This window comes from Trachurus japonicus, chromosome 16, assembly GCF_045865225.1.
Source record: "Trachurus japonicus isolate A0001 chromosome 16, Traja_1.0".
Classification (NCBI taxonomy): domain Eukaryota; kingdom Metazoa; phylum Chordata; class Actinopteri; order Carangiformes; family Carangidae; genus Trachurus; species Trachurus japonicus.
The window spans coordinates 7,556,890-7,580,159 of NC_140922.1; the positions used below are offsets into that span (position 1 = coordinate 7,556,890).

General features: G+C 40.3%; 2 protein-coding genes and 1 long non-coding RNA gene across 4 annotated transcripts; 2 read left to right on the forward strand and 1 right to left on the reverse strand.

Annotated features, from left to right (window-relative positions):
- The first annotated feature begins 1,611 nt into the window (after positions 1-1,611).
- Positions 1,612-5,675, forward strand: LOC146971611 (interleukin-21 receptor-like). Its single transcript, XM_085802443.1, has 9 exons — positions 1,612-1,635; positions 1,865-1,961; positions 2,699-2,819; positions 2,951-3,117; positions 3,413-3,564; positions 3,654-3,816; positions 4,146-4,242; positions 4,361-4,445; positions 4,962-5,675. The coding sequence occupies exons 2-9, from the start codon at positions 1,889-1,891 to the stop codon at positions 5,505-5,507; spliced, it is 1,404 nt and encodes a 467-aa protein (XP_085658569.1). The 5' UTR covers positions 1,612-1,635; positions 1,865-1,888; the 3' UTR covers positions 5,508-5,675.
- A 1,554-nt stretch (positions 5,676-7,229) lies between these two features.
- Positions 7,230-23,181, forward strand: LOC146971612 (uncharacterized). 2 transcript variants are annotated; one of them, XM_085803640.1, is made up of 7 exons: positions 7,230-7,792; positions 8,468-8,749; positions 19,521-19,626; positions 19,811-20,061; positions 21,445-21,653; positions 22,019-22,178; positions 22,378-23,181. In XM_085803640.1, the coding sequence occupies exons 1-7, from the start codon at positions 7,471-7,473 to the stop codon at positions 22,563-22,565; spliced, it is 1,518 nt and encodes a 505-aa protein (XP_085659766.1). In that variant the 5' UTR covers positions 7,230-7,470; the 3' UTR covers positions 22,566-23,181. The 2 variants fall into 2 exon arrangements, with proteins under 2 accessions (XP_085659766.1, XP_085659765.1); XM_085803639.1 differs by having other exon boundaries at positions 7,448-7,792; positions 19,802-20,061.
- Positions 13,296-16,654, reverse strand: LOC146971613 (uncharacterized). Its single transcript, XR_015037858.1, has 3 exons — positions 16,594-16,654; positions 13,520-13,646; positions 13,296-13,393 (listed from the first exon to the last, which is right to left on the reverse strand). It is a non-coding gene; the product is annotated as an uncharacterized LOC146971613 (long non-coding RNA).
- Positions 23,182-23,270: the final 89 nt, after the last annotated feature.

The following is a 23,270-nucleotide window of genomic DNA, read 5'->3' on the forward strand; positions in this document are numbered from 1 at the left end:
GGAGGTGTCCAGAGTTAGATTTAGATTTATGGCTGGCGCAGCTCTGTGCATGCATTATTGTATCATCTGCATAAAAGTTGACATTGCAAATCCATCTTGGAATATCATTGATGTAGATTTTGAACAATTAATCACACAAACTCGTGATGTCCTTTTGGTTAGTAGAAGGGAGATAATTTTTCTATTGGATAAATATCAATTTGAATTCCATATTAACAAATGAGAAATATATTGGTGTTTTGTCAAGTATTGTCACATTAACATTTGATAATAATGACTTGATGATTATCACTTTTCTTACCACAATTACACAGTAAACAGGGCACATATGAAACACAGTATAACATATAATGCTAAAACTCTCCATGAGATTCCAATCAGTTCAAATCATGTTGGGGAAAATTGCATTTTTCATTAGGCTAGGATGGAATAGACATTATTGTGCCTATGGGAAATTTGTCTTGGATCTTACAGTGAACAGTAGTAAAAAAAAAATAATAATAATAAAAATGTGGTAATGATAATGTGGATTGTGAAGAGCAATTGATTCCCCAGTTAAAGTGCCACAACAGCAAACCTCACTTGGCTACTTATCCAAGAATAATAGGCTTAGGAACTGTGAGAGAGGCTATTTCTGCGGGGCAGTCACAATTTGGGCCAGTTGAAGATGATTTGGTGGATTTTTCAGATTGCAAACTTTCAGTACTCAAAGCAAGATGGAGTAAAGTTCTGAATAAGTTTTTCCAGGTCAACAGCGAAGACAGATGGCCTGAAAACAGTGGTGGTTCTCAGCTGCTACAATCAACACTGAATAACCCTGACAGTCACCTCCACGTTAAGTTGGAGAAAGCTAGAAGACAAGCACAATTTGTGAAGTTGATGGGAAGATAACATTGTGTATCATCAAGTGTACCAGACCAATTCCCTGTACAGTGATGTTAATCCAGTGGTAACTGCAGAGAGGACATGCAGACGTTTCTTTCATTCCATATGTTCCCTCTGTCTTTCTTAAATGTGTGATTTGTTAAGTTGGGGGTTTATGTCATGCCTGCTATTGGTCAGTATATTTATCAATTATGTCCAATTGAAGGAAACAAAATGGAGAAGGGCATACCTCCATAGAGGCTCTAAAGGGCTTGCTGGAGGGTTTGATCACGGTCTTTGCGCTGTGTGGTAACGAGATGTCTACCCAGATGAGCACCTACAGTATGGGAGATGATGAATGTTGCACAACTCTCTTTGCCACCATCATGAAAACACTCTTGTAGAGAAGTTAAAGCCTGTGACTGTGATTACAAAAAGACATTGTTTTTTTTCTTTGGACAAAATTGATTCAGTTACACCTTTGACGATCCACCATAGCAAAAAATATAACCCAGGGTGAAATGAGAGGAGTTTTATAGCATGGTTTCTGTATCAAATTCTATTTTAAGAAAAAAAAAGTTCTAACAGAGCCTGTGGTAGTGTTTCACACACACTGAACAGAGGCACGTGCACAGACTAAAACCAGAAAAAGAAAAAGACTCCTGTGACGTGAAGAGGTTTGACTTCCTGTGATGCAACTGATGATAAATTAAAACCTCAGTTCCATCTCATTCACTCTGAGACCTCAGCAGCACCAGGGCAGCCCCCAAGGTAATAGCACATCACAATACCCATGACAGCAATTGATTTTTCTTTTTCAATCATAAATAATGTAGGTACACATTGATATGTTTGTAAATTTCTTGTGTATTTGTCTCAGTCCTGTCACAGGCATGTCTTAGTGAGAGATACATGTTAAACCAGACTTAATTGATAAATGTTATGTATCATAGTGGCAGTATAAGACATTCAAAGATGACATATTTATTCATATCCACAGAGTGATACTCATCCCCATGGAGACATGACGTGTCTACAGCTCCTTGTGTTCGTGTGTTGGTGCTCCAGCATCTTTGCAGTGACCAGCTGCTTCAGAGGTACTGCTTTCCTTTCTTCTGGCAGGGGTGCTTTCTTCTGAGCCATTTTTTGGATTTGTTTAAATATGGCTGCTTATAGCATATCTCATCTTGTGGTCTTGATGTTTGTGACCTTCACCCCCTTTGTACAAGAATTTGTGCACAGATAATTTCAAATGGGTCTGTCACACATTCCAGTTATCAACCATAGTTGGGAGGTTCAAAGGAAATGTTAAACTATAGGTTATAAATGTCAAGTATTATTCACATTATTTGGTTATTGTACCTGTAACAGTTGAGTAATATCTTTACTACCCCAGTGGTAGTGAACATTTACTTAAGTATAGTTCTTTAGTGAGTATTGTAGTGAAGAACAATTGGAAGTGCTGTGCTTCCATGCTGTGTATAATTATACACTTAAGAAAAACCTTGTCCTATTTATTTATTTATTTATTTATCGGATGGCTTGAGTTGCCTTTAACCATTGAACAGCCTGTCAGATTTAACATGTGACTCTGATCGCTGGATTGGCAGCCTCTGGACTACACTACCCACCTCTATGCAAATGAATGAAGTGGCTCCACCTTGCCCTACAACAACTTGTAATATAAAAATTAAGACATTAATGGGGGGGCTCTTTTTCACAGATTTTGTTATGTACATTTACTCAAGGATCTGAGGTCAATCTTTTTATATCATGGATCGTGTCAAATGACACACACACACAAAGCAGTAATCTGTTCTTCCCTCTTGTGTAGTTGATGGATATTCATGTGCGACTGCCTACTGGAAATCCGTTACCTGCGTCTTGAACATCACAACTAATCCTGCAGGACCACAAAACACCAATTACAGCCTAAAATTCACTGACATATCATGGTAAATGCACTTCTTACAGAATTATGTTAATAGCCTAATGGAAGAAAATTTGCACAGAAAGCAATGATTGTGTTTGTGGCATAAATGATGATTTAAACATGTTACTGTTGTGTTTATTTTTGTATCCCTAGGGATCCGCAAGTTACGCATACTTGTCCACTTGTGGTAATGAAAAACACATACAGATGTGTCTGTAAAGTGGAGAGAAGGTTGCACAGTCGCACTGAACTGTCCATACAACTTTGTAATGAATCTGCCTGCCTCTCTCTGATACAGAAGTTTAAGCCATCAATGAACAGTAAGTATGAACCAGCTGTACTTCATGCACGTAACTAGTGTGTGTGTGTGTGTGTGTGTGTGTGTGTGTGTGTGTGTGTGTGTGTGTGTGTGTGTGGCAGATTGTGTGTGTGTGTGTGTGTGTGTGCAGCTGTGTACGCATGTGTTTGACACCCATAAAGTTTTATCAGCTTATTATGATAGTATCATAGATGTGTATCTTATTATCCATGAGAGTGAAATGTCTTTGCAAGATGCACTGCATGAATGTCCATGGAGGTAAATATAAATATGATTAACTCAATGTTTGTGACCAGTTCAGCTAACACCTCCGCATGATGTTGAGGTCAATGACACGACTGAGCATGTCAACATCACTTGGAAAAGTGGGTATGAAACCCATCTCTACCTGGAACAGAAACTTGACTATGAACTTTCTCTTCAAAAATCTCACAGCAGCTGGAGCCAAGTAAGATTCACTGTTATAAATATCCACACTATGATGACTGTCCAGCTGCAATTAGACCTAACAATATATTTGGTTTATTGTTTCCTCAGACTCTCAAACCAATACAGACGTTTGAATCGATTCCCAGATCAAGTTTTGACACGGATGCTACATATTGCATTAAAGTGAGATCAAAACCTGTACAAGGATACTATAATGGAACTTGGAGTGAATGGAGTCCAACAACATGCTGGGAAAATTATGTACAAAAAGGTAAGATGTCACTTTTTTTTTCTAATGGTGGCATAACACTATCAATGTACTGATATACAGGTTCTCCTGACCTGCAATGACTTCTGTTGTCTCTGTATTACGTTAATCCCAGTATATCAGTGTCACCAAGAACAAGTATTGTCTGTTGTCTATCGTTCTACTGTATGAATAACATGTGTCAGTTATAAGATCTAAGGGAGATAACTCTCATTCTCTTTTTAATCACCTTTTTTTGTAGAATAGTACTGATATATAGATAATACTGAATACCCGTACTGTCATCTCTATATGACTCACTAATTCTGAGTTATTTCATGAAGATTTCTCAGAACAACAAAATCTATTAGTCATCTTGACCAGATCTCTGGGCCCAGTGTGTGTGATTGTTGGAGTTGCGCTGTTTCTGTTCTACAGCCCCGCAGCAAGGTAATACATCTGTACTTTGAGATGCCAGTGAAAGGGGAAATTTCAAATTGTCATAACTGATGTAATCTGCTGTGGGTAAAGATTGTGAGATGTGGTTTAATCTTTTTTTGCACAACAGAATGAAGATCAAGACTCTGTCTCACACGCCGTCACCCGCTCCCTTCTTCCAGCCTCTCTTTCAACAGCATGAAGGCAATCTCCAGGTGAGGTGGTAGGATGATGTCCTCTTGCCGTTTCACAGTTTGATTTGAGTCATCTAAGTTTTGATTTTAACATGTCATAGACATAGTCCAGACTCCAGGGTATTTTGGTTTTCAACTTCAGCATTTCTCCTGTGGAATAATTCATCCTTCTGTTATGAATTTGGTTGCATAGTGATGAACAGAATTATTATGCCTAAACAAAGCACCACACATCATTATTGCATTTCTTAAAATCCTGTAAAACAGCATTTATAGCTTTTATTTATTAACCATCATTAGCTGTGTCTGTGTAAGTTAAAGGCTGGACTGTAAATGCTAGCATGCTAATGTGAGAATTTTGATGCTAAGCATGTGTTTGTTGATAAACAAAATATTGGGCAAATTAAAATTTCGCCCTGGATTAAAAATCCAGAAATCAACAAAGTGACTAGGAAGAGTCAAGTGTTACATTAGGTAGGCTACAATATGTGTGTGTTGCATAGGATGTGCTATAAAACAAAGTATCTCTATTGACAGGAGTGGCTTACACCTCAAGGCAAATTTACACTAACATATAAAACTGAGGAGATCTTGGTGACCAGTGCAGTGACCGTTGTGCCCAAACCCATCACAAAAGACCCTGCAGAGAACCAGGACTTCCTCAACCCGTCAGCACCTCAACTGGTGCTCGGTCAGTGTCCAAGCTCATATGTTGGCTTACCTGAGACGCATGAGGTCTCGCAACCCGTTACTATGGTCTGTCCAAAGGACACGTCTTACACTCAGCTCCCTTGCTCCATCTGGGGTTTCGGTAATGGAGAAGTACAGATTGTTCCCTGTCCACCTCAAACCTTCTTAGAGATCAGCCGCACTGACTCTGGTTGCAGTTGTGAGGACCTGACGCAAAGCCCAGGGTGCAGTTTACCCAGCAGCCCCGTCACTGAAAGTTCACCACCTGCATGTTTCTGTAATGATTACTGCATTCTCAACAAAACAGCAGAGGGTGTTGTTCCTGTTTTGGTTTCCGGTCTGAAGATGTGTCCAGATGTTACATCGGATTCCCAACAAGAGGATGAGAGCTAAAAAAAAACAAAACATGAAATGGTCACGTCGGTTGATTTGGACAGAGAAGTTAACAAGAGTGATGACAGTGGCTGTGTATTGCAACCCGGAAAGGATCAAAAGAATTTTCATTGGCTGATCAACCGAATGTAAACATGAATGTTGCTGACTGACTCTGACTGATCAAGTTCCATCATTGAGCTCTGACGTTTCTCCACTGATCATTGCTCTTTCAAAATTATATTCAATTCATTTTCCTTCGAACTGGAAACTGTTAGTGCTTTCTATGCTGACTGCAAGGCAGTACGTGTGAATGAGCCTCTTAATTTTTCTCTGACTGATCATATATTACTATATACTTTGCAGCTTTTAAAGAAGAAGAGATCAACTTTGTTTTATAGAAAATGCTTATAGATATTTGCTAGGCCATCATCAATCTTTGAATTGTTGAACTGCTTGTAGCCTTGCACTGATCAAAGGTGCAGTGGAAACTACAGGGGCATTGAGAGGATAGGATCAAATCATGTACAGTATTTCCCCAAGGGGATCAATAAAAGTTTAACTCTATGAATGTTTATTGATTTTTATTAGATTAGAAATGAATTGAAGAAGCTGATGTAATAAGTGTTTGTGGCATGTGGTATCGTCTTATACCTATATTAATGAGAGTAGACTGAGATGGCTGAGGCTGCAGCCTCATACAGTCCAATAGTAAAATGCTGCTCATACTGTAGGTCAGTGCATTAGTATTTGTACAGTAATCTCATATATGATCATACACACAGCACAATATCAAGAATATGAACATTATCATAACACTTTTGTGTTAACAAAATATTCTAATTATTTTACATGAAAGACCCCACAACACCACTGACCCCACTGAAAAGACTTCTTGTCCAAGCGATAGACCCGCAGCAGGGGAGAGCTAAGATAACATTAGCACAACAAAATTAATGTTGCATGATTCAGATGTTATTGCAAATATGTAGGCTATGGATAAAGTTGTGAAATTGATGAAGATGTTTAATAAGTTTACTGCGCATTTGTGTATTTGTAGAGTTTTTCCTCCAGGTGAGACACCACAGCTCTAACACTATCACCATGAGTTTATTCCTTACAGGAAGACAGTTATTTTTTGTATTACAAGTTTTGTCAATTTTTTTTGTCTAATTTGCATGTCAGAACAGAAATCTGAACATTGGATCAAGCTACTTTCAAAATTCTTGTTTGCTGTTCTTTTTGACATATTAGAGTTAAATGTTTTTACAGATGGGATTTTGGATATCTCTTTTTAGCACTCTGTAGCCTAAATGAGAAAGAAAGAAAATCAAATTTCACTTCATTGTTTTTAGGAATAAAATGTTGTAGGCTATAAATCAGGCTGTGAATGATATATCAACAAACCCCTCTGTAAAAACCTTCAGAATATAGAAAGGAATAGTAAATGTGGAAGGTTTAGTGTGCTGTTGAAGTGAAGTGAAAAACTAATTTTGAGAAAATGACGGCAAATTCAAACACTTCAGTTTGCTGATGGGGGTTATTACTGATTAATGAAATACATACTTTTAAATGAAATAAGTTAGCCTACACAGTGTGGCTTTATGTAGGTATTTTTTGTTGTTGTTGAGCCACCACCTCTACCAGCCTGTACCACTCCGACCGGCAGGTGGCGGTACGCGCGGTAAAGTTGGTCTGCGACAAAGAAGAGGCAGCAGCTGCAGAAGAAGACGAAGAAGAGGAGGGAGAAAATAAATAAATAAATAAAAACGGAAAGTGGCAAGCTAGCAGTAACTCGCATTGACTTGTGTGTTAAATGTGCCGGGTGTTGTACAGAGTCTCAGCTAGTCGTCAGACAATGTTTATCTTCCACACCGCAGTCTGACTGTGGCTCATTTCTCCTGGATAAAGTGAGTAAAAAAACCAAACAAACCGCGAGAGCAGTGTTGTCATCTCTAGAGTCGACTCTGCGTGAGTAGTAGCGATGATGAGTAATAACAATAACAACAACAGTAACAGCCACGAGCTGCCCGCTGTGCCCCCGAGTCTGCACACCGAGGACGAGGCTGCGGCCATAGAGAGCGCCATCAGGGCGGCGGTCGACGCGGTGATGAGCATCCTCTGCAGCGCCTGCAACCGCAGGCTGCTGGACTACCAGAGGATGGTGGCCGACAGGGACAAGGAGATCAGGAGGCTGGAGTGCAAGTTGGAGAAAAGTGAGAGCGAGTTAAAGATGCTGCGTGTGGAGGTGAGCAGGAGGCAGCCAGGTGACCAGGTGGCAGATGAGCCTCAATGCAAGTCCAGTGGTGAGTTAATGAATTAGTTAAAGAGACCCCCTCCCATGAAAATCGTGTTTTTCGTGCTTTTCACATGTTCATGTGGCATTTTTCTTGTGTTAGAGGACATAGCAGCAGAAAAGGAAGTGCAAAATTGCATTTCTGAGTTTTTCTGCCTTCAAATTGCTGTGAACCAATGGCAGACGCAAACTGGCCGTTTCAGGGAGACTGGAGCTGACGTGTCACAGCTCCAGGGGAGGGCACTAGTGCTACAAGCTCTACAAGCTCCCTCTGCATCTGGCTCAGAGGTGAAAGTCTTGGCAGCTCGATGTAGCTGTCAAGGTATAACAGGTATAGCTCACCTGGTAGAGCAGCTTGCACCGTGAGCAAGGACTATATTCTGGGATCGAATCCCAGTGTGCAGTTTTATGCTAAACGCGCTGAATCGGTAATTGTACAATGTCCAGCTGTAAGCGAGGGGGTGGCTGGGCGGGGCAGCACAGTCTCCGCCCACCCTCCAGAGGTGCATTGCTAATGAGCTGCTGGTTTTAAAATAACCAAAAAGGGTCGCGGGAGGGGGACTTTAAAGTAAAAAAAGAAAGAAAAAAAAATAGAGGAACAGGTGACACAACATCTCCTCTTAACATTTTATTGTGGATGTGGGTCCACCCACCCATTGTTCTGTCTGCTTATCTGTTTCATCAGGTGTGGGTGCAGCGACACCCACGCATCCTTCCCCAAAGAGCCATGACACGGCAGAGGCCTTCCCCCACCTACATGCCCAGACCGAGCCACCTTCATGGGAAGGGGAACGAGCGGCAGGATGCCAGCCCTTCAGATGCATCAGCTCCCTGGTTAAAGAGGAGCCCTCTGACTTGGAGGCGCCGGTCATTAAATGGGAGGTGTGTGAGGAGGGGAGTGTGCTGGACCGACAGGAGGGTCAACGGGCTGCTGAGGATCGGTGCAGAGAGAAACCTGCAAGGAAAGGTGAGCGCAGCAGCAGCAGCAGCAGCTGTGAACCCAGCCCATCTGTAGTGTGTCTGCAAAAGTCAAAATCTGCAAAAACTCAGATAAGGCAGCAGCAGTAGAAAATACCGTCACGGCCACGATGGATGTGGTCGACACTCGACACGTCAAGATCGTTCCTTTGATCTCTGGTTATCAGTTGGTTTTGAAATGACTGAGTTGCTTCGATTCTGAAGTAACAGGTGATGTGTCCTTCCCCCCACACATCTGCAGGTTTTAGTTGTGTGTAGAAGAAGACAACCCTCCTCCTTCCTCTGATTTAAAGGCAAGATTTGGACCTCTCCCTTCCTCTGTGTCTTTTGTTCAGTCTTTACTCCACAATTTCAACCGATTTAGTCCAAGTGAGTTGATTGAAAGCAGAGTGATCCTGTCTCTCTGACAGCTCAAACTGTCCCGCTGGTCCACAGCTCTGATCCAGTTTATACAGCAGCGCACAATTGTAATGTTGTTGTGCCCAGTCCACTGCACTTCACCATCCTCTACTGGCAGGCAGTGACACAGGTGTGATACACCGCTGTAAAAAAAACAAAAACAAAAAAAACCGATCAAAGAGTGAGAAAAAAATGATATATTATTATTATTCATTTTCGGTATTTCATGTTCCTAGAGCGACCCACAACAGTGACAATGAACTGATGAGTCATTTCTGGTTATGCTTTTGAGTCAACCCTTATCTGCGGATAGATCTAATAAGGCCAATGGTTCACGTGTATAGAGCTAAACCAAGGGGAAAAACATTATCATAAATTAAACTAAACAGGAACCAGTGGATGTTACAGTGTTTTATGATCACTATAACACATTTTTTAACAATCAAAACTGTTTAAACTCCTAAAACACACAAATGCCAAAACCATTAATTTCATGCTCAAGATCACACAGCGTAAACGCAACACCGACACAAATTTCCAAAATACAATAACACACTTAACACAATACAACAAATCTACCAAAACACTACCACATTTTGTTGTCTAACTCTAACTGACTCAACCCAAACACACAACCTAATTTGACTGAGGCCTGGACACTTCAGAGCGGCCTGACTCTTCCATGCTGTCTGCTGGAGGACCCTTTGTTCTTCCTGTCACTCCTTTGTCACTCTGCCTGTGCGTCTGGAAGCTGCTGAGTGAATGTTGGACTGAACAGGGGCCTAAAACTACAGAGATCAGTGTATTGTAAAGCGTAAGGCATTAGATAAATGGGATTGTACAGTAAGCTGGTTCTTTTATTCTTATTTATCCTATTTGAATTAAAAGACCTGTAAACTAAAAGGGCAGAGGATGTTGTTATGATGCTATGTAAAGCCCTTTGAGACAAACTGTTTTTTTTTTTTATTCCAACCACCACCACCCCTAGTGGGGACCTTTTTATTTATTTCTTTCTTTCTTTCTTTCTTTCTTTCTTTCTTTCTTTCTTTCTTTCTTTCTTTCTTTCTCATTATTTTTTTCCTTTTACTTTTTTATTTACTACTTTTTGGCTTTAATAATCAGGTGGCAGTAACATACAAACCCTCAACATCACAAACATAAGAGAGGACAGAAAACAAAAACTAAAAAACAAACAAGCTATAACAAGACAATATAAAGCAACAGGAAAGTATCCGACTGAAAGACACCAAACACAAAACCAAAGACTAATTATAGCTGCTGTGCAGCGATGGGTCGGTTCCGGGCTATATTTTGGCAAATTTAGGCAAATTCTGAACAACAAACAAGAGAATAGGAAGACATGACAGTTGACCATGTAATGATCATTTTGCACCAATTGAGGATTGAACCCACAACTTCTGGAACCAAAGACCATTTTCTATTGCACTGAGCTAATTGGCAAGTAGCAGTGCTACGGTGGCTTCACAAATTGAGTAAGCCTTTCACTGTCGTGCAGGCAGATTTGAAACCACTGTAAAAAAGAGGTCAAATTCTGATATGTATTTGTCAAACATCTACTGTGACTCTGACATTTTGTACATTTGTTTCACAAAGACCATCTGGTACTTTAGTCAGTTCCCTGGTTGGGTCTTGAACCCACATCCTCCAACACCAAGAACCAGCTCCTAACTCAGTGAGCTAATTGTCTGGAAGTGAGAACTGGTGTGTGTCTTCACAAATAGACTCAAGGAGGGACTTTGATGAATGTGAGATTTTTCAATGATACTTAAAATAAAAAGAAATGAGTAGAAATGAGCCACACCAAGTAAGAAGAGGACTTTTATGTGACCTGTGACTATTTTTTGGTGAATTAAAACGAATTAAAAAGCACTTAACGGCAAGTTACAAAGTTGAGCTCCTTCTCCTGCTGCTATGAAAAAAATGCATTGGGCTGAATGAGAGCAGAGAGCTCCCTGGCTGCATTTAAAAAATATTTTAAATTATTATCTAAGTCTCTTTGCATTTTTGACCAGAATTTTAGCCAGAAGACAAGTGTGGCTACATAACTGGAGAAAATAATGTGTCTAGAGTTTAATTTGTGGCCGTGCTGACAGTTTAGCCAGAAAAATTTGAGAATGTTTTTTTGCCTCTCTCCACTCTGGCTGACAATGTCACCGCTCTAGCTCTGCTTGTTAGACGCAACACACACCCATTATAAAGCTGGATTTTGTCAAAAAACTTAATGATTAAAACTGCCAAATATCAGAAACTGTTGAAGATATCAATAAGCTGAGTCATAGAGGAACACTTAAAAAGTTTGTCTACAGCTTAGAATTTGAATGAAGTCTCTAGCAGAAAGTATGGTGAAGCTTTAGTGGCTGAAAGAAGTAAGAAGAGTTGAAGAGTTTGAAGACTGTTCCAATGCATTCTCTATGGGGAAAAAAAAAATCAGAAATAGTTGAATATTGCAAAAAGTATGAATATTTGAAAAGAGAAAAGTAATTCCAATAATGTCCAGAAAACGCTGCACGATTTGATGTATTTGTTGAAATAGCACAAAGTATGAAGGACTAGAAGAAGACCATAAAAAGGCGGAAGAAAATGGCCGAACAGAAGAACAATAGTGTGAATGCTTTCACACTAACTAGTAGTAGTAACTTTTGTCACTGTACAGGTACATTGTCTGTCACCCTTCCACTGTGCTGCTCAGATCTGGTGTCAGTGCCTGTTTCATTGAGTTAGTCTAGAGCAGTGTTTCTCAAACTTTTTTCAGTCAGGGCACCTTTCAAAAGTGCATAAAATCTCACGGCACCCCTGTGTAAAATGTAATTCAAAATGACACTGCACAGCCTAAATGTAAATGTCCTGTTTATTTAGACGGGACAGTATTACAGTATTTATGCATATGTGCCTCTGTAGCCTACATATGCACACACGCACACGCACACAATAATCCGCAATGTGAGAGGAAGAGAGAAGGTCTACATGCGCGCAGCGCAGGCACGTGTTCAAATCATGGATGTATTATATTGGTTCAAATGAATATCCATATCCATATCTCCGCTCCGTTCTGACTCCGTTACGAACAATCAGAGAATTTCCACCGTGTCAGTGCAGAGTGTTTTTATACATCAAACGCACCGGAGTGGGAACAGAGCGGACACAGACTGGAGAGAGGAGGGGGGGTGACCTGGGTGTGACTCACCATCAGGGAGACGTGTGCCTGGTATTACGCATTTTTTTTCATAGCGTCCGGTGTCCGGTGGACACGGCCCCTACTGCTCTGAGTGCCATGACCAACGGCCGTGTCCACGGAGCGGTCTCTCTCTCTCTCTCTCTCTCTCTCTCTCTCTCTCTCTCTCTCTCTCTCCCTCTCTCTCTCTCTTTCTCTCTCTCTCTCTCCCTCTTTCTCTCTCCCTCTCTCTCTCTCTCTCTCTCTCTCTCTCTCTCTCCCTCTTTCTCTCTCTCTCTCTCTCTGAGCGCTGCCGAAACGAGCCGCCTCAGGTCCGAGCCGCTTGATAAGTGCGGCGCTGTTCCAAAAGTTGAACATATTTAAACTCTGAGCGCTCTGAGCGCCACAACAAAAATAGAAGCGCCGAGAGCTTTTTTCCGAGCTCCATAGGATCTGAATGGAAAGTAGACGCCCAGAGCGCTAAAAGGGCGTCCGGTGGACACGGCCCCTTTGCATATATGTAAAGAGAATGTATTCTATGAAATGTCAGAAGAGGTATTTTTTTCACGGCACCCTTGATGCAGTCAGACGGCACCCCAGGGTGCCGCGGCACCCACTTTGAGAAAGGCTGGTCTAGAGGACGTTAGTAACCATTCTGTTTGAGCCTAATAGTCCAAATACGGTGGCTAAACTGTGGGATTGACTTTTTTTATGTTTGGCAAAATTATGGATGAAAACTTTAACTTTTAGATATAAGCTTTTAAATATCATTTTAACTTGTTTGTGCTCTTTTACAATTGCACTATTCACCACTTTTGTATTATTTTAAAAGTTTAAATCAAGTAGGAGTCTTATTTTGCTATAAAGTAAACCCTGCAGTCCTGCTTTCCTTTACCTCAGTTGCTTTCTTTTTGAGAACGGCAAGTTGGTCTGCTTTGTAGTTAGGGGTGTCACCAAGTATTTCTGTTATCTTGTCCAGATCTGCTGCCGTCCAAAAGACGTTATCCATTCCCAGTTGTTCAGTGGTCTCCACAGTGGGTGTTTTGTCACTGTTACCGTTAGCTGAGAGAAACAAAGGGATAGAAACGCAGAGCAAGAGAAATTGAAGCACACACGAGAATCATGCATCAAATGCGGCATCACTGCTAAAGCTACAGAAACAGCACACACATGCTACCTGTTCCTCACCCTGTCTCCGTCTTCGTGCTGAAGCTGACGTGGTGCTGGTGGTGAGCTCAAATAATTTCTTTCTCAGAGCATCTGAGATCTGAGACAGGCGTGACTTCAGGAAGTAAAGAACATCCTTCATCGAAGGCTAACACAGTCAGAGAAAAACACATGCATGAATCACAGCAACTTGGAGGATGCTAAGCTCCCTCTTTTTGACTGATGGGTGACTTATTGAAGAAAAAAAATGAAGAGGCGCCCCCCCCACTCCCCCCAGCTTCCCCGTTAGCTACAAGTGGTGACCTAGACTCGTAGTCCCTTTTATTTAAATAAATAAACAATGGCAGTGAAACAGACAGTCGTTTTTCTCTCTCTTGTATTTACAGAACTTTAAACAGACTTGCGATTGTAGAAATCAGACAGTGCCCGGGCAGTGCCCTAATGAAGTTTGTCCAAGCGCAGTTGCCGTACGCAGCTGTCCAAGATATCTGCAGATCGGGCAGTGACATCAGAGAATTTCTGGTGACATCATAGACTGTGGGTGACATCAGCTCGCAAAAAATTGGAACGCACACGTATGCAACAAAAATAGAATGTTTAACTTAAAAGGCCAAATTGTGACATCATAAGTGACATCATCAATTATGAAATTCCACTTAAAAGTCATTGCAAACATCACTGTGTGTTCAGAAAGCACCTTGTGATTTATCACAACACGTCTTCGACAACTTTAAATATAAAGCATCTCAAGAGAAGCTACAACAGCCACCACGACCAGAGAGCAGCAGATTACCAAACTATATTTTGACTTACTGACAAAAGAAAAGTCCCATATGGCTGAGATTGACACCCTTTGTCTCAAAATGTCTGAAGAGTCCCAAAATTTGACCACCGAGCTCAACAGAAGGGATGATGAGATCAAGAGACTGATGGCTTCCGCAGACTCCCAGAGGTCTGAATTTGTACACTTCAGTCAGCTGCACAAGGAACTACAAGATGTCCTAGGGACAGAAAAAATTGATAAAGAGCACATGATGGCTTGGAATACCACCTGCCATAACAAGATGCCCATCAATATGATGGAAGTCATCAACCATTTACATCATCTGAAAACTGAGATGACCACCCATCTCAACATGAAGGATAAAAAGATCATGGGTCTTCAAGAAGAACTGGGTCTCCTCAGGCATCACAACAGCAAACTGCAGCATGACCTAGAGACAAAATGCGAGGATATAAATTCCCTGACAGCTCAGAATGACACCCTTCATCGCAAGATGACGGAAGAGTCCAACAATTCTTATTATCTGGAAAAGGAGGTCAACATAAAGGATAAAAAGATCACAGGTCTCCAAGAAGAACTTAAGACACTGAGGGCTTACGCAGACACCCAGAGGTCTGGATATGAACACCCCATTCAGCAGAACAACGAACTACAGGATGACCTAGAGACAGAACAAATAAATGAAGAGCTCATGATGGCTGAGAATAACGCCCACCATAAGAAGATGACCATCAAGGACAAATGTGAACTCCTCACTGCCAGGCAGCAAATCAACAAACTACAGCATGAGCTAGAAGAGAAAAAGCTCCTGATGGCTGAGATTGATAAGATCACTGAAGCGTTCAACAATTTTCACCGTCTGAAAACTGAGATGATCACCAAGCTCAACACAGAGAAAGACAAGAACATGGCTCCCCAAGAAGAACTGAGTCTGGGGGCTTCATGCCCAGACACCCAGGGGTATGGATGTGAACACCTCAGGCAGCAGATCAACAAACTACAGCATGAGCTAGAGACAGAAAAAGAGAATAAAGAGCTCATGAGGGCCCAGATAGACATCCACTGCAAAACTGCGACATCCACTCCGAAAACTAGGCTCAACACAGAGAACGAACATGATGAGCAGGAGGAGGAGGAGGAGCGTCTCTCTAACTCCGAACCCGAACCCACAGATGCTGATGAGACTGGGGCCACCAGACCAAGGACAATGTCACAGTGGAAGAGTTTTCGCCACACCCTGGGCCTGAGGAAGCCAGGGAGGTGGAAGAGGACCAGAGATCCTTCTCCCCTCCTCCCTGTCTGAAACAGCCAACATGTCTCCCCCTCTGTCTGTCTCTCTCCTTTCTCCCTGTCCACCCCCCCTCGCTCTCTCTCTTTCTCCCTGTCTCTGTCTCTCTCCTTCCCCCTGTCTGCCCCCCCCTCTCTCTTTCTCTCTATCAATCTCTCTCTTTCTCTCCCTCTCTTTCTGTCTCACTCCCCCTCTCTCTCTCCCCTTCTCCCTGCCTCTCTCTCTCTCCCTTTCTCCCCATCTTTCTCTCTTTCTCCCTCTCTCTCCTTCTCCCTGTCTGTCTCCCCCCTCTCTTTCCCTCTCTCCCTCTCGGTTTCTCTCTCCCCTTATCCCTGTCTATCTCTCCCTCTGTCTCTCTCTTTCTCTCTATCCATCTCTTTCTCCCTCTCCCCCCTCCCTGTCTGTCTCTCTCACCCTCTCTGTCTGTCTGTCTGTCTCCCTCTCTCTGTCGCTCCCTCTCATGGGTCATCTCCTTGTTGTAATTGTGTAAAATTGTGATAAAGCTTAGAACTGGTAATAAATAAATCTTAAAAATCAAAAATCAAATCTCCCTCTTTCTCACTGTCTGTCTCTCTTTCTCTGACTCAATTCAATTCAAATTTGCTTTAATGGCATGAATGTACTAACTGTATGACATATGACAAATGAAGTAGGCTACCTTTACCCTTTACTTTACTTTAAAATTCATATCACGGTATAAATTGAATCCCTTCACGGTAATTTGTTCTTCAGCTATTTAAACTTTAAACTTGAAAATACACATTCCCCCATTTTGTTCATGTTGGACACATTGTTTTACACTTATTCTAAACTACTGAGGCACTTCCCAACCATTTCACACCATTTGTTTACCATATGTTTACATGTTCTATTCTCCTCGGCTAATGCTCAATCTATATGCTTCAACAATGTTCTTCTGCTGTCAGTTACAAATTGTAATTGACAATGGGAATAGTAGCTAGTAATCACAGAAGTCATCATCATCACTTTCCAGGTGATAAAGAGACAACAAAACATACACACCTTGTTGGGAAGAGCAGATGTGATAGTATCATTCAGAAAGAGGATAGGACCCAGAGCGTCCATAGTCTCAGCGGACCAATCAGATGGATCCCTGGGGGGGGGGGGGCACATCACATGTCCTTGGAGTTGAGTAAATCTGGCATGGGGTTGGACGTTTCTGTAGAGTTTGGTGAGTTTTCGCCCATGGGAGGAGAAGGAGAAGAAGAATTCCTAGGAATACAATAGTGTCCTGGCAGCTTAGCTGCCCGGACCCTAACAAGTACTGACACTGCAAACATGGGGATCCCACTGCTACTGCTTTGCTCAGTGTTGATGGTTGTATTTGCTTAATTTTCCTCTCCACCCCTCAGCTTCAACAAACTTTCTCCATCTTTCCATATGATACTGCTCATTGGTAATGAAACGAGAAATGAGAATAAATTGATGCTTAACAAAACTTTTAAATCTATGTACATTAAGGAACTCAGTATTGGATGCTTTATAAATGAGACAAACTGTTAATTATTGTAAAAACGGGCTATAGTAATAAAATTGCCTTGTCTTGCCTAAACTGCAGTAATTACCAGTGAGACACAACCTGTCGGCAAACCACGTGACTCACTTATCAGAGTCATATTCCTAAAACTAATGTACTAATAAAATAAATAGTCCAAGGTTAAGTTGACCTTACTTAGTGGTTGATAAGGTATTTCAAAACAAAGAAGAAAACCATAAGAACATTGATGCTTAAATTAGTCATGTTTGCTTTTTCTGCAGGATGCACCAGGACGATCTGAACTTTCAAAGTTTTCTAAGAACTGTGAATGTGTGTTTCTTCTAGGAACTGTGAGTGTGTGGTTTCTGTATCGGACCGGTGTGATGACATACCTGCTTCCTGCATTTGTCCTATGCACTTAACGTTTTTCCGCATCACAACTTTTTTTGTGAGCTGTGTCTGATGCTGATGCAACTAACTCAGTGTTCAAGTGAGAAGCACCATTTTAGCAGCGACACTGTTAAGAGTAAGCAGCATGTCGGCTGCGTTCTCCCTGATGCTGTGTACCTTGTGACTGCAGGATGAACTGACTAGAAGGTGGAGGTCAAAGGTCAAGGTCACAATGACCCGGATAACATATCCTTGGCCCCATGATGGATACAGTGGGGAAAATAAGTAGCCTGTTTGATCCCCTGCTGATTTTTGTCCTTATTTCACTTGATCAGATATACATTGATTTATAACCTTTTATATGATGATATTATTTCTGGATGTTTCGTTGATATTCTGTCTCTCTCTGTTAAAATAAACTTACCATAAAAACTATAAATAGTCCATTTCTTTGTAGGGGAGCAAACTCATAAAATCAGCAGGGGATCAAACACTTATTTTCCCCACTGTCATAGGGATGTTTTAAGGGAATTCCTTTAAATTTGTCTCAGTTTTTAAATATGTACCTTTCTTCAGACCTTCCTTTGAATCTATAGAAAATGATAAATATATTAAAAGACGTCACAGTGTATTTTACATCACACTTGTTTGTTGGATGATTTGATCTGTTTTTAGTTTGAGTCTTTTCGCAGGATTTTTTTTCAGTGTTGATAATCATCAGTTTGTAGGCTACATTTAATATTATTACTATGGTTTTATTGTGTAGCTCTACAGGGAGCCGACTTGAATCACTATACAGCTGTTTTTTTATGATATTATATTTCACAGGTACTTTTTCTTTTGTTTTATTGATTTTTACGCAGGTATTGACAAGCGTACAGGATAGTCTTTAGAGGTAGTCACAGTATTGCATGTTCAAACCCACCCCACCCCTCCACTCAAAGAGAAACAAAAAAAACAAAAAATAAACTTAGACACAAGTATACAGTATGTGTAAAGAATGCAGACAATACACATATGAATGAAGCGATTAAGTGGTATATACACAATAGGAAATCACAGTAGGACAACTGCCATAAGGTACAGTAGTTCCATTTTGGGAGCCTGGTCTGTGGGTCTTAGTGCTGGAATATCAAAGCAGTGTTGGGAGTATCACGGTTCAATTATAACATCAGGTCTTTGAAAATAAGCAAGAAGCGGTGCCCATATCCTGTAAAACTTGTGTTCTGATTTACGAATAGAGCAGCGTATTTTTTCTAACTTGAGGCAAGACATGAGGTCCTGTAGCCATTGGGAGTCGCAGGTACTTTTTATATACTGATGCAAATGTGTCTCTCTGTGTGAAAATGTTGGAGATTCGTGTTTGGTTGCATCTTGTCTCTGTTTGGTTTTCTGCTCCGACCGACAATACTCCTGCGTGATGTTACAACTTCCCTCCACTTCAAGTAGCACGTTGCCATTTCCTGAATTGCAGTGAAGATAAAATCACTGCTTTTGGCAACTGATTTCAATATCTAGATCTAAAACACGAGATAACGACTTCCTGCAGCTGCTGTGATTCTACCAAGTGATATTTTACTCTTGACAGAGATGGTTGAATTTGATATTGGTTTTATTGGACTGAAAATAATTTGATTTACATCAGGTAATAGAAAAATTATGAATGTGAAGTTGCATGACAGGTTTTGGCATGCAACGGTGTCTTTATACTATGTCAGAAATGTCAGAGGGAGAGAGCCATCGCTATTAACGTTGTTCACATTTACCCAAACTCCTAGAATTAGCTGTATTCTTTCACAGTCCATCTAAGTTTTCCAGTTGTTTCAGTCAGGACCTAGTGAACATGTGTCCTCCCTTAGTCTGGTATTAGTGTTTCAGTGCTGGAAACAGAGTTCTTATATTTAAGATGTTATATTACAGGTTTGATTTGAGTTTTGTGTGACTTAAATATTTTGAATATAATAATTAATAATTAAAAAATATTATAAATAAAAAAATTTGAAATAATTTAAAATATGTTTTCTGACTGCTAGTTTGAACATTGGAAAATCTTGTTTTTCAGATACGCAGGCTCAGTGTGAGGCAAGAACTGCAAATCCTCAGATCAACAAGCCCATCACAACAGAAGAAGAAAACGAGCACGGGACCAGTCTGAAACGGAAAGGCGGGTAAAGATTCTAATAGAGTCATCAAATGTACATATAAGTGGTTTATTGATGAGTAGAAATGTGTATTTGCAGTGGATGCCTAGTCTTATGTTGTCTGATAACATTCCTGAAGGTTGATGATAATAAAGTATAACATGTCGTTGATCAAGTTCTTCTCTGTGTCAAACTCCTTCAGCGAATCAAGGGAAAGAAACGGATGCTGCCAGCCTGAGAGTGAGGATGATGACGTCATAATGAAGAAACCTTGTGTGACTCAACAACAATCTGCATCTAAAACAACTGCTCCTAAACACAGTCTGGGAGATATGAGCCCACCACTACTACAGGGTCACACCTCCAATGGCTCCATGGCTTCACACATACATGCACAAGACCCCCTAACATTACAGCAGCAGGCGTACATCAGCATGTCAGCTCAGCAACCGACATGTGACCGTAAGAGTTAAAAATCTTTGTTTTTTCTGTGTTTTATGAATGAAAATAAAAATGATACTGTTTCTTATGTTTCAACAAATCTAACAGAGTGAGATGTCTTCTACCATATCACAGTTAGGGGCAGCATTTCCCAATCTAACATTCATTCATATTGCATCAATAATTTAAGCTTGTAAACGTAATATTTGTGATCCATTACCTTCAGTATTTGAACAACTTATGAAAATAATAATAAGGCATGTTAGATTAAGTAGTGTCGTGGAAATTTTTCTGCTTTGGTGAAGAATGAAATAGAGACTTCTTGCCGGCCGACAAAGTTTTATTTTCTTTGCAAAGAAAAGGTCAATCAACATGCGAGCGGTTCAAAATGAAGAGAGACCCTGATCATCAGGAAATTTGAACATTTATACTAGAGGAAAAGCCCACCCCTTGGGTGTGTTTACATCTTTTGTTTGCTTTGGGGTCAGCCCCTACTCAGGATCGGCACTGACATCCTGGAGTGTGATTAAGAGCTCTAATCAACACAATTTAAAATACAAAAGGGTTTGAGTATTCATGCGAAAGTGAGAGGTTGGGTGTCTCAGGTACTTGAAATGCAAAGGAGTTGAATTTACAATTACATTTAAAGTCTGGTATGTTGGTGAGAAGGTGGGAGGTTGGGTAAAATACAAAGAAGTTAAAATTACAATTACAGTAGTCTTCAGGCTTTTAAATCAGCATTTAAAAATATAAGTGTAAATTGAATCAGACTCTACAAGGCAGATATCAAATATATACTCTGCTGGAGATCAGTGAAGAATAATAATTTTTTTAAAACTTGGTTGCGACATGGTCAGAGTTAGCCTTAAAGGTCCCATAGTGTATTAAGTGAAGATTTAAAGATTTCCATGTCTTTTGTTCCTATAAAGACCTATAGTGTATATCAGTACTTTGAAAGTACCAGAGAGCCCAGTCCATGGAGAAATGGACACAACTTTTATGGAGAAACAAAAAACTGACCCTTAAAAATCCGCTGCCAGGACTTCTGTAACTTTGTGATGTCACAACAAAGCAAACACCACTCCTCCTGGATCTACTACTGAACCTTTTAAAATCTGGTTTCTTAGAAGACCTTACACGAAATCTGCCATATTCTTATTTAATCACCCAGAGAACAGAGGAGAGGTTCAGATTCTCTCCTCTGATTGGCTCACTGTCCTGTTGTTACTGGAGTGTCAGAGAGGGGATATTAAACTACACAGAGATAGTTTTTGTTTCTTAAAACCATAACTACGTCTTCTCATGGATCAAAGCTTCAAACAAAACATCATAGAAGTGTAAATGTGGAAAAACTGAATTTGTTGCTGATGCTATATTAAGATGTTTGTTCTGTCTTTTTTATAGCAATACTTCTAGAGGTCCTTGTTTCACTGGAGACCATCAAACAACAAAACACTACTGTTCTTCAGATACTGCAGGCAGGAAACTCATCCGGAGCGCCGCTCTGTGAACCTCCAGATGTCGGGACACTTCCGCTTCCTCTCCAGTCGGTGCAGGACTTAAGAAGTTTGGAACATAGGCTCTCTACTGAGCCAGAGCTGAAGAACAAAATGGTGAGGATCTGTGACATGTTTCCGCCTTTCTTTTATATTATGTTTTAATATTAGAGTCTGTTTCTATTCTTAATTTCATTGTTTATTACATTTCACCTTATGCTGCTACTCTACTGTGCTGTTTTGTCTATTTTAATTTCCTCTATGGAGGATCAATGCAGGTACATCTTATCTTATCTTGTCTGTAAATGTTATCTATCAAACGAAATAATTCATTCAATTTAAATGTTTTGAAGTGAATCATTGATTTCAGCTCTTAGAATTTCCCCCAGAGACATTTTCCCCTTCAACTGACTTCCACACATTATGCTGGAGGAATGCCATACAGAAATTAAGTAACACACAGTAACAACACTACTTTTCAGACCTCATACCTCGGCCTGGCTGGAGGAATGACGACCAAGGAGAGTGTGTGGAGGATAATGGCCAAGCTTTTTACCAACACTTTGGCCAAAAACATTAACTGGAGGGGAAGAAATAACAAGCAGAAGATTGAGAACCTCACAATCAAGAGAGTTATCCTCAGTGAGTATCTACAGTAGAGCATGCAGAATAAGCTTGAGATTTGAGATTTCAACATCAAACGTCAAATTAAGGTGGGACTCTCACTACTGCTAAAGAAATTAGGTTGTGAAAAGGCCAACAAGGGCGGAATAACCTTGAATAAAAATGTCTGCACATTAAGTTGTGTCTGTCTCTGCACCTTTCTCTTCCTCTCCTGCAGATGCAGTCAGGCAGAATTCATTCTGCAAAGACGCAGTGGATGAGGAGATAGAGAGATACATAAAACGCTGGCTTCAGCTGGCTGGGGACAGAGATGGAGGACGGAAAAGGAGACAGGAGAAGGGAAAGGAGACAAGCAGCATGCAAGATTATTGTATGGACGAGATGTTTACTCAAGTGATAGAATAGTAAAAAGTCGTGCTGTATACATCACACAGTTAATAACCACTGAATTCACTTCTGTTATATCATCTTTATTATCAGTGAGATGCAACTATAACTCAACAGGTCCATAGCCAGATGTAGATGCACAAAGAAATACACAACTACATTTACTCTTCCCTTTTTTTTAAATTCTTGTACGTAAAGTAGGTTAAAAAAAAACCCACTAATATGTACACTTATATGCTAGATTGCAAAAGTTGCACGGTTATTCTTATTACTTTAAATGTTTTCTAGAGTTCAGTATTTAATGCACTTATACTTTAATTTCCACCATTTTTAATCTTTTTTTTATCATTTTGTTACATCATATTTTTATATTAGTTTTATGTAATCAATCATGTTTATTTTATATTTCTCCAGAGTACGTAATTATTTGCATTTTATGTTAGTAGACCTAATAATTGTAAATGGCATTATTAAAGCATTATGAGATTGTTGTTTTAAAAAAAAAAATGAAAGGGAGTTATGTCTGTTTCAAAGATGATGTATGTGCAATGTTCTCTAGCGGGAAATGTACTGCAGGGAGTTTATTGGAATAACTGTTACATTGGTAATGCCAATAAAATCTCATCTTTTTGTTACTTTATTCTTATCCATTGTCCTCTTTTTCTGACATGATCTTACATTTGTATTTCTGAAAATTAAATTAGTTGGATAATAAAACAAAAC

What these genes read in the sequence shown, in the direction of transcription:
- LOC146971611 (XM_085802443.1), top strand. Translation starts at nt 1,889, where the DNA reads ATGACGTGTCTACAGCTCCTTGTGTTCGTGTGTTGGTGCTCCAGCATC. An exon ending in CTCACAGCAGCTGGAGCCAA is followed by an intron (nt 3,565 to 3,653) that starts GTAAGATTCACT and finishes TTGTTTCCTCAG; the next exon opens with ACTCTCAAACCAATACAGAC. An exon ending in GGAAAATTATGTACAAAAAG is followed by an intron (nt 3,817 to 4,145) that starts GTAAGATGTCAC and finishes AAGATTTCTCAG; the next exon opens with AACAACAAAATCTATTAGTC.
- LOC146971612 (XM_085803639.1), top strand. Translation starts at nt 7,471, where the DNA reads ATGATGAGTAATAACAATAACAACAACAGTAACAGCCACGAGCTGCCC. An exon ending in AGTCTGAAACGGAAAGGCGG is followed by an intron (nt 19,627 to 19,801) that starts GTAAAGATTCTA and finishes AAACTCCTTCAG; the next exon opens with CGAATCAAGGGAAAGAAACG. An exon ending in CAGAGCTGAAGAACAAAATG is followed by an intron (nt 21,654 to 22,018) that starts GTGAGGATCTGT and finishes ACTACTTTTCAG; the next exon opens with ACCTCATACCTCGGCCTGGC.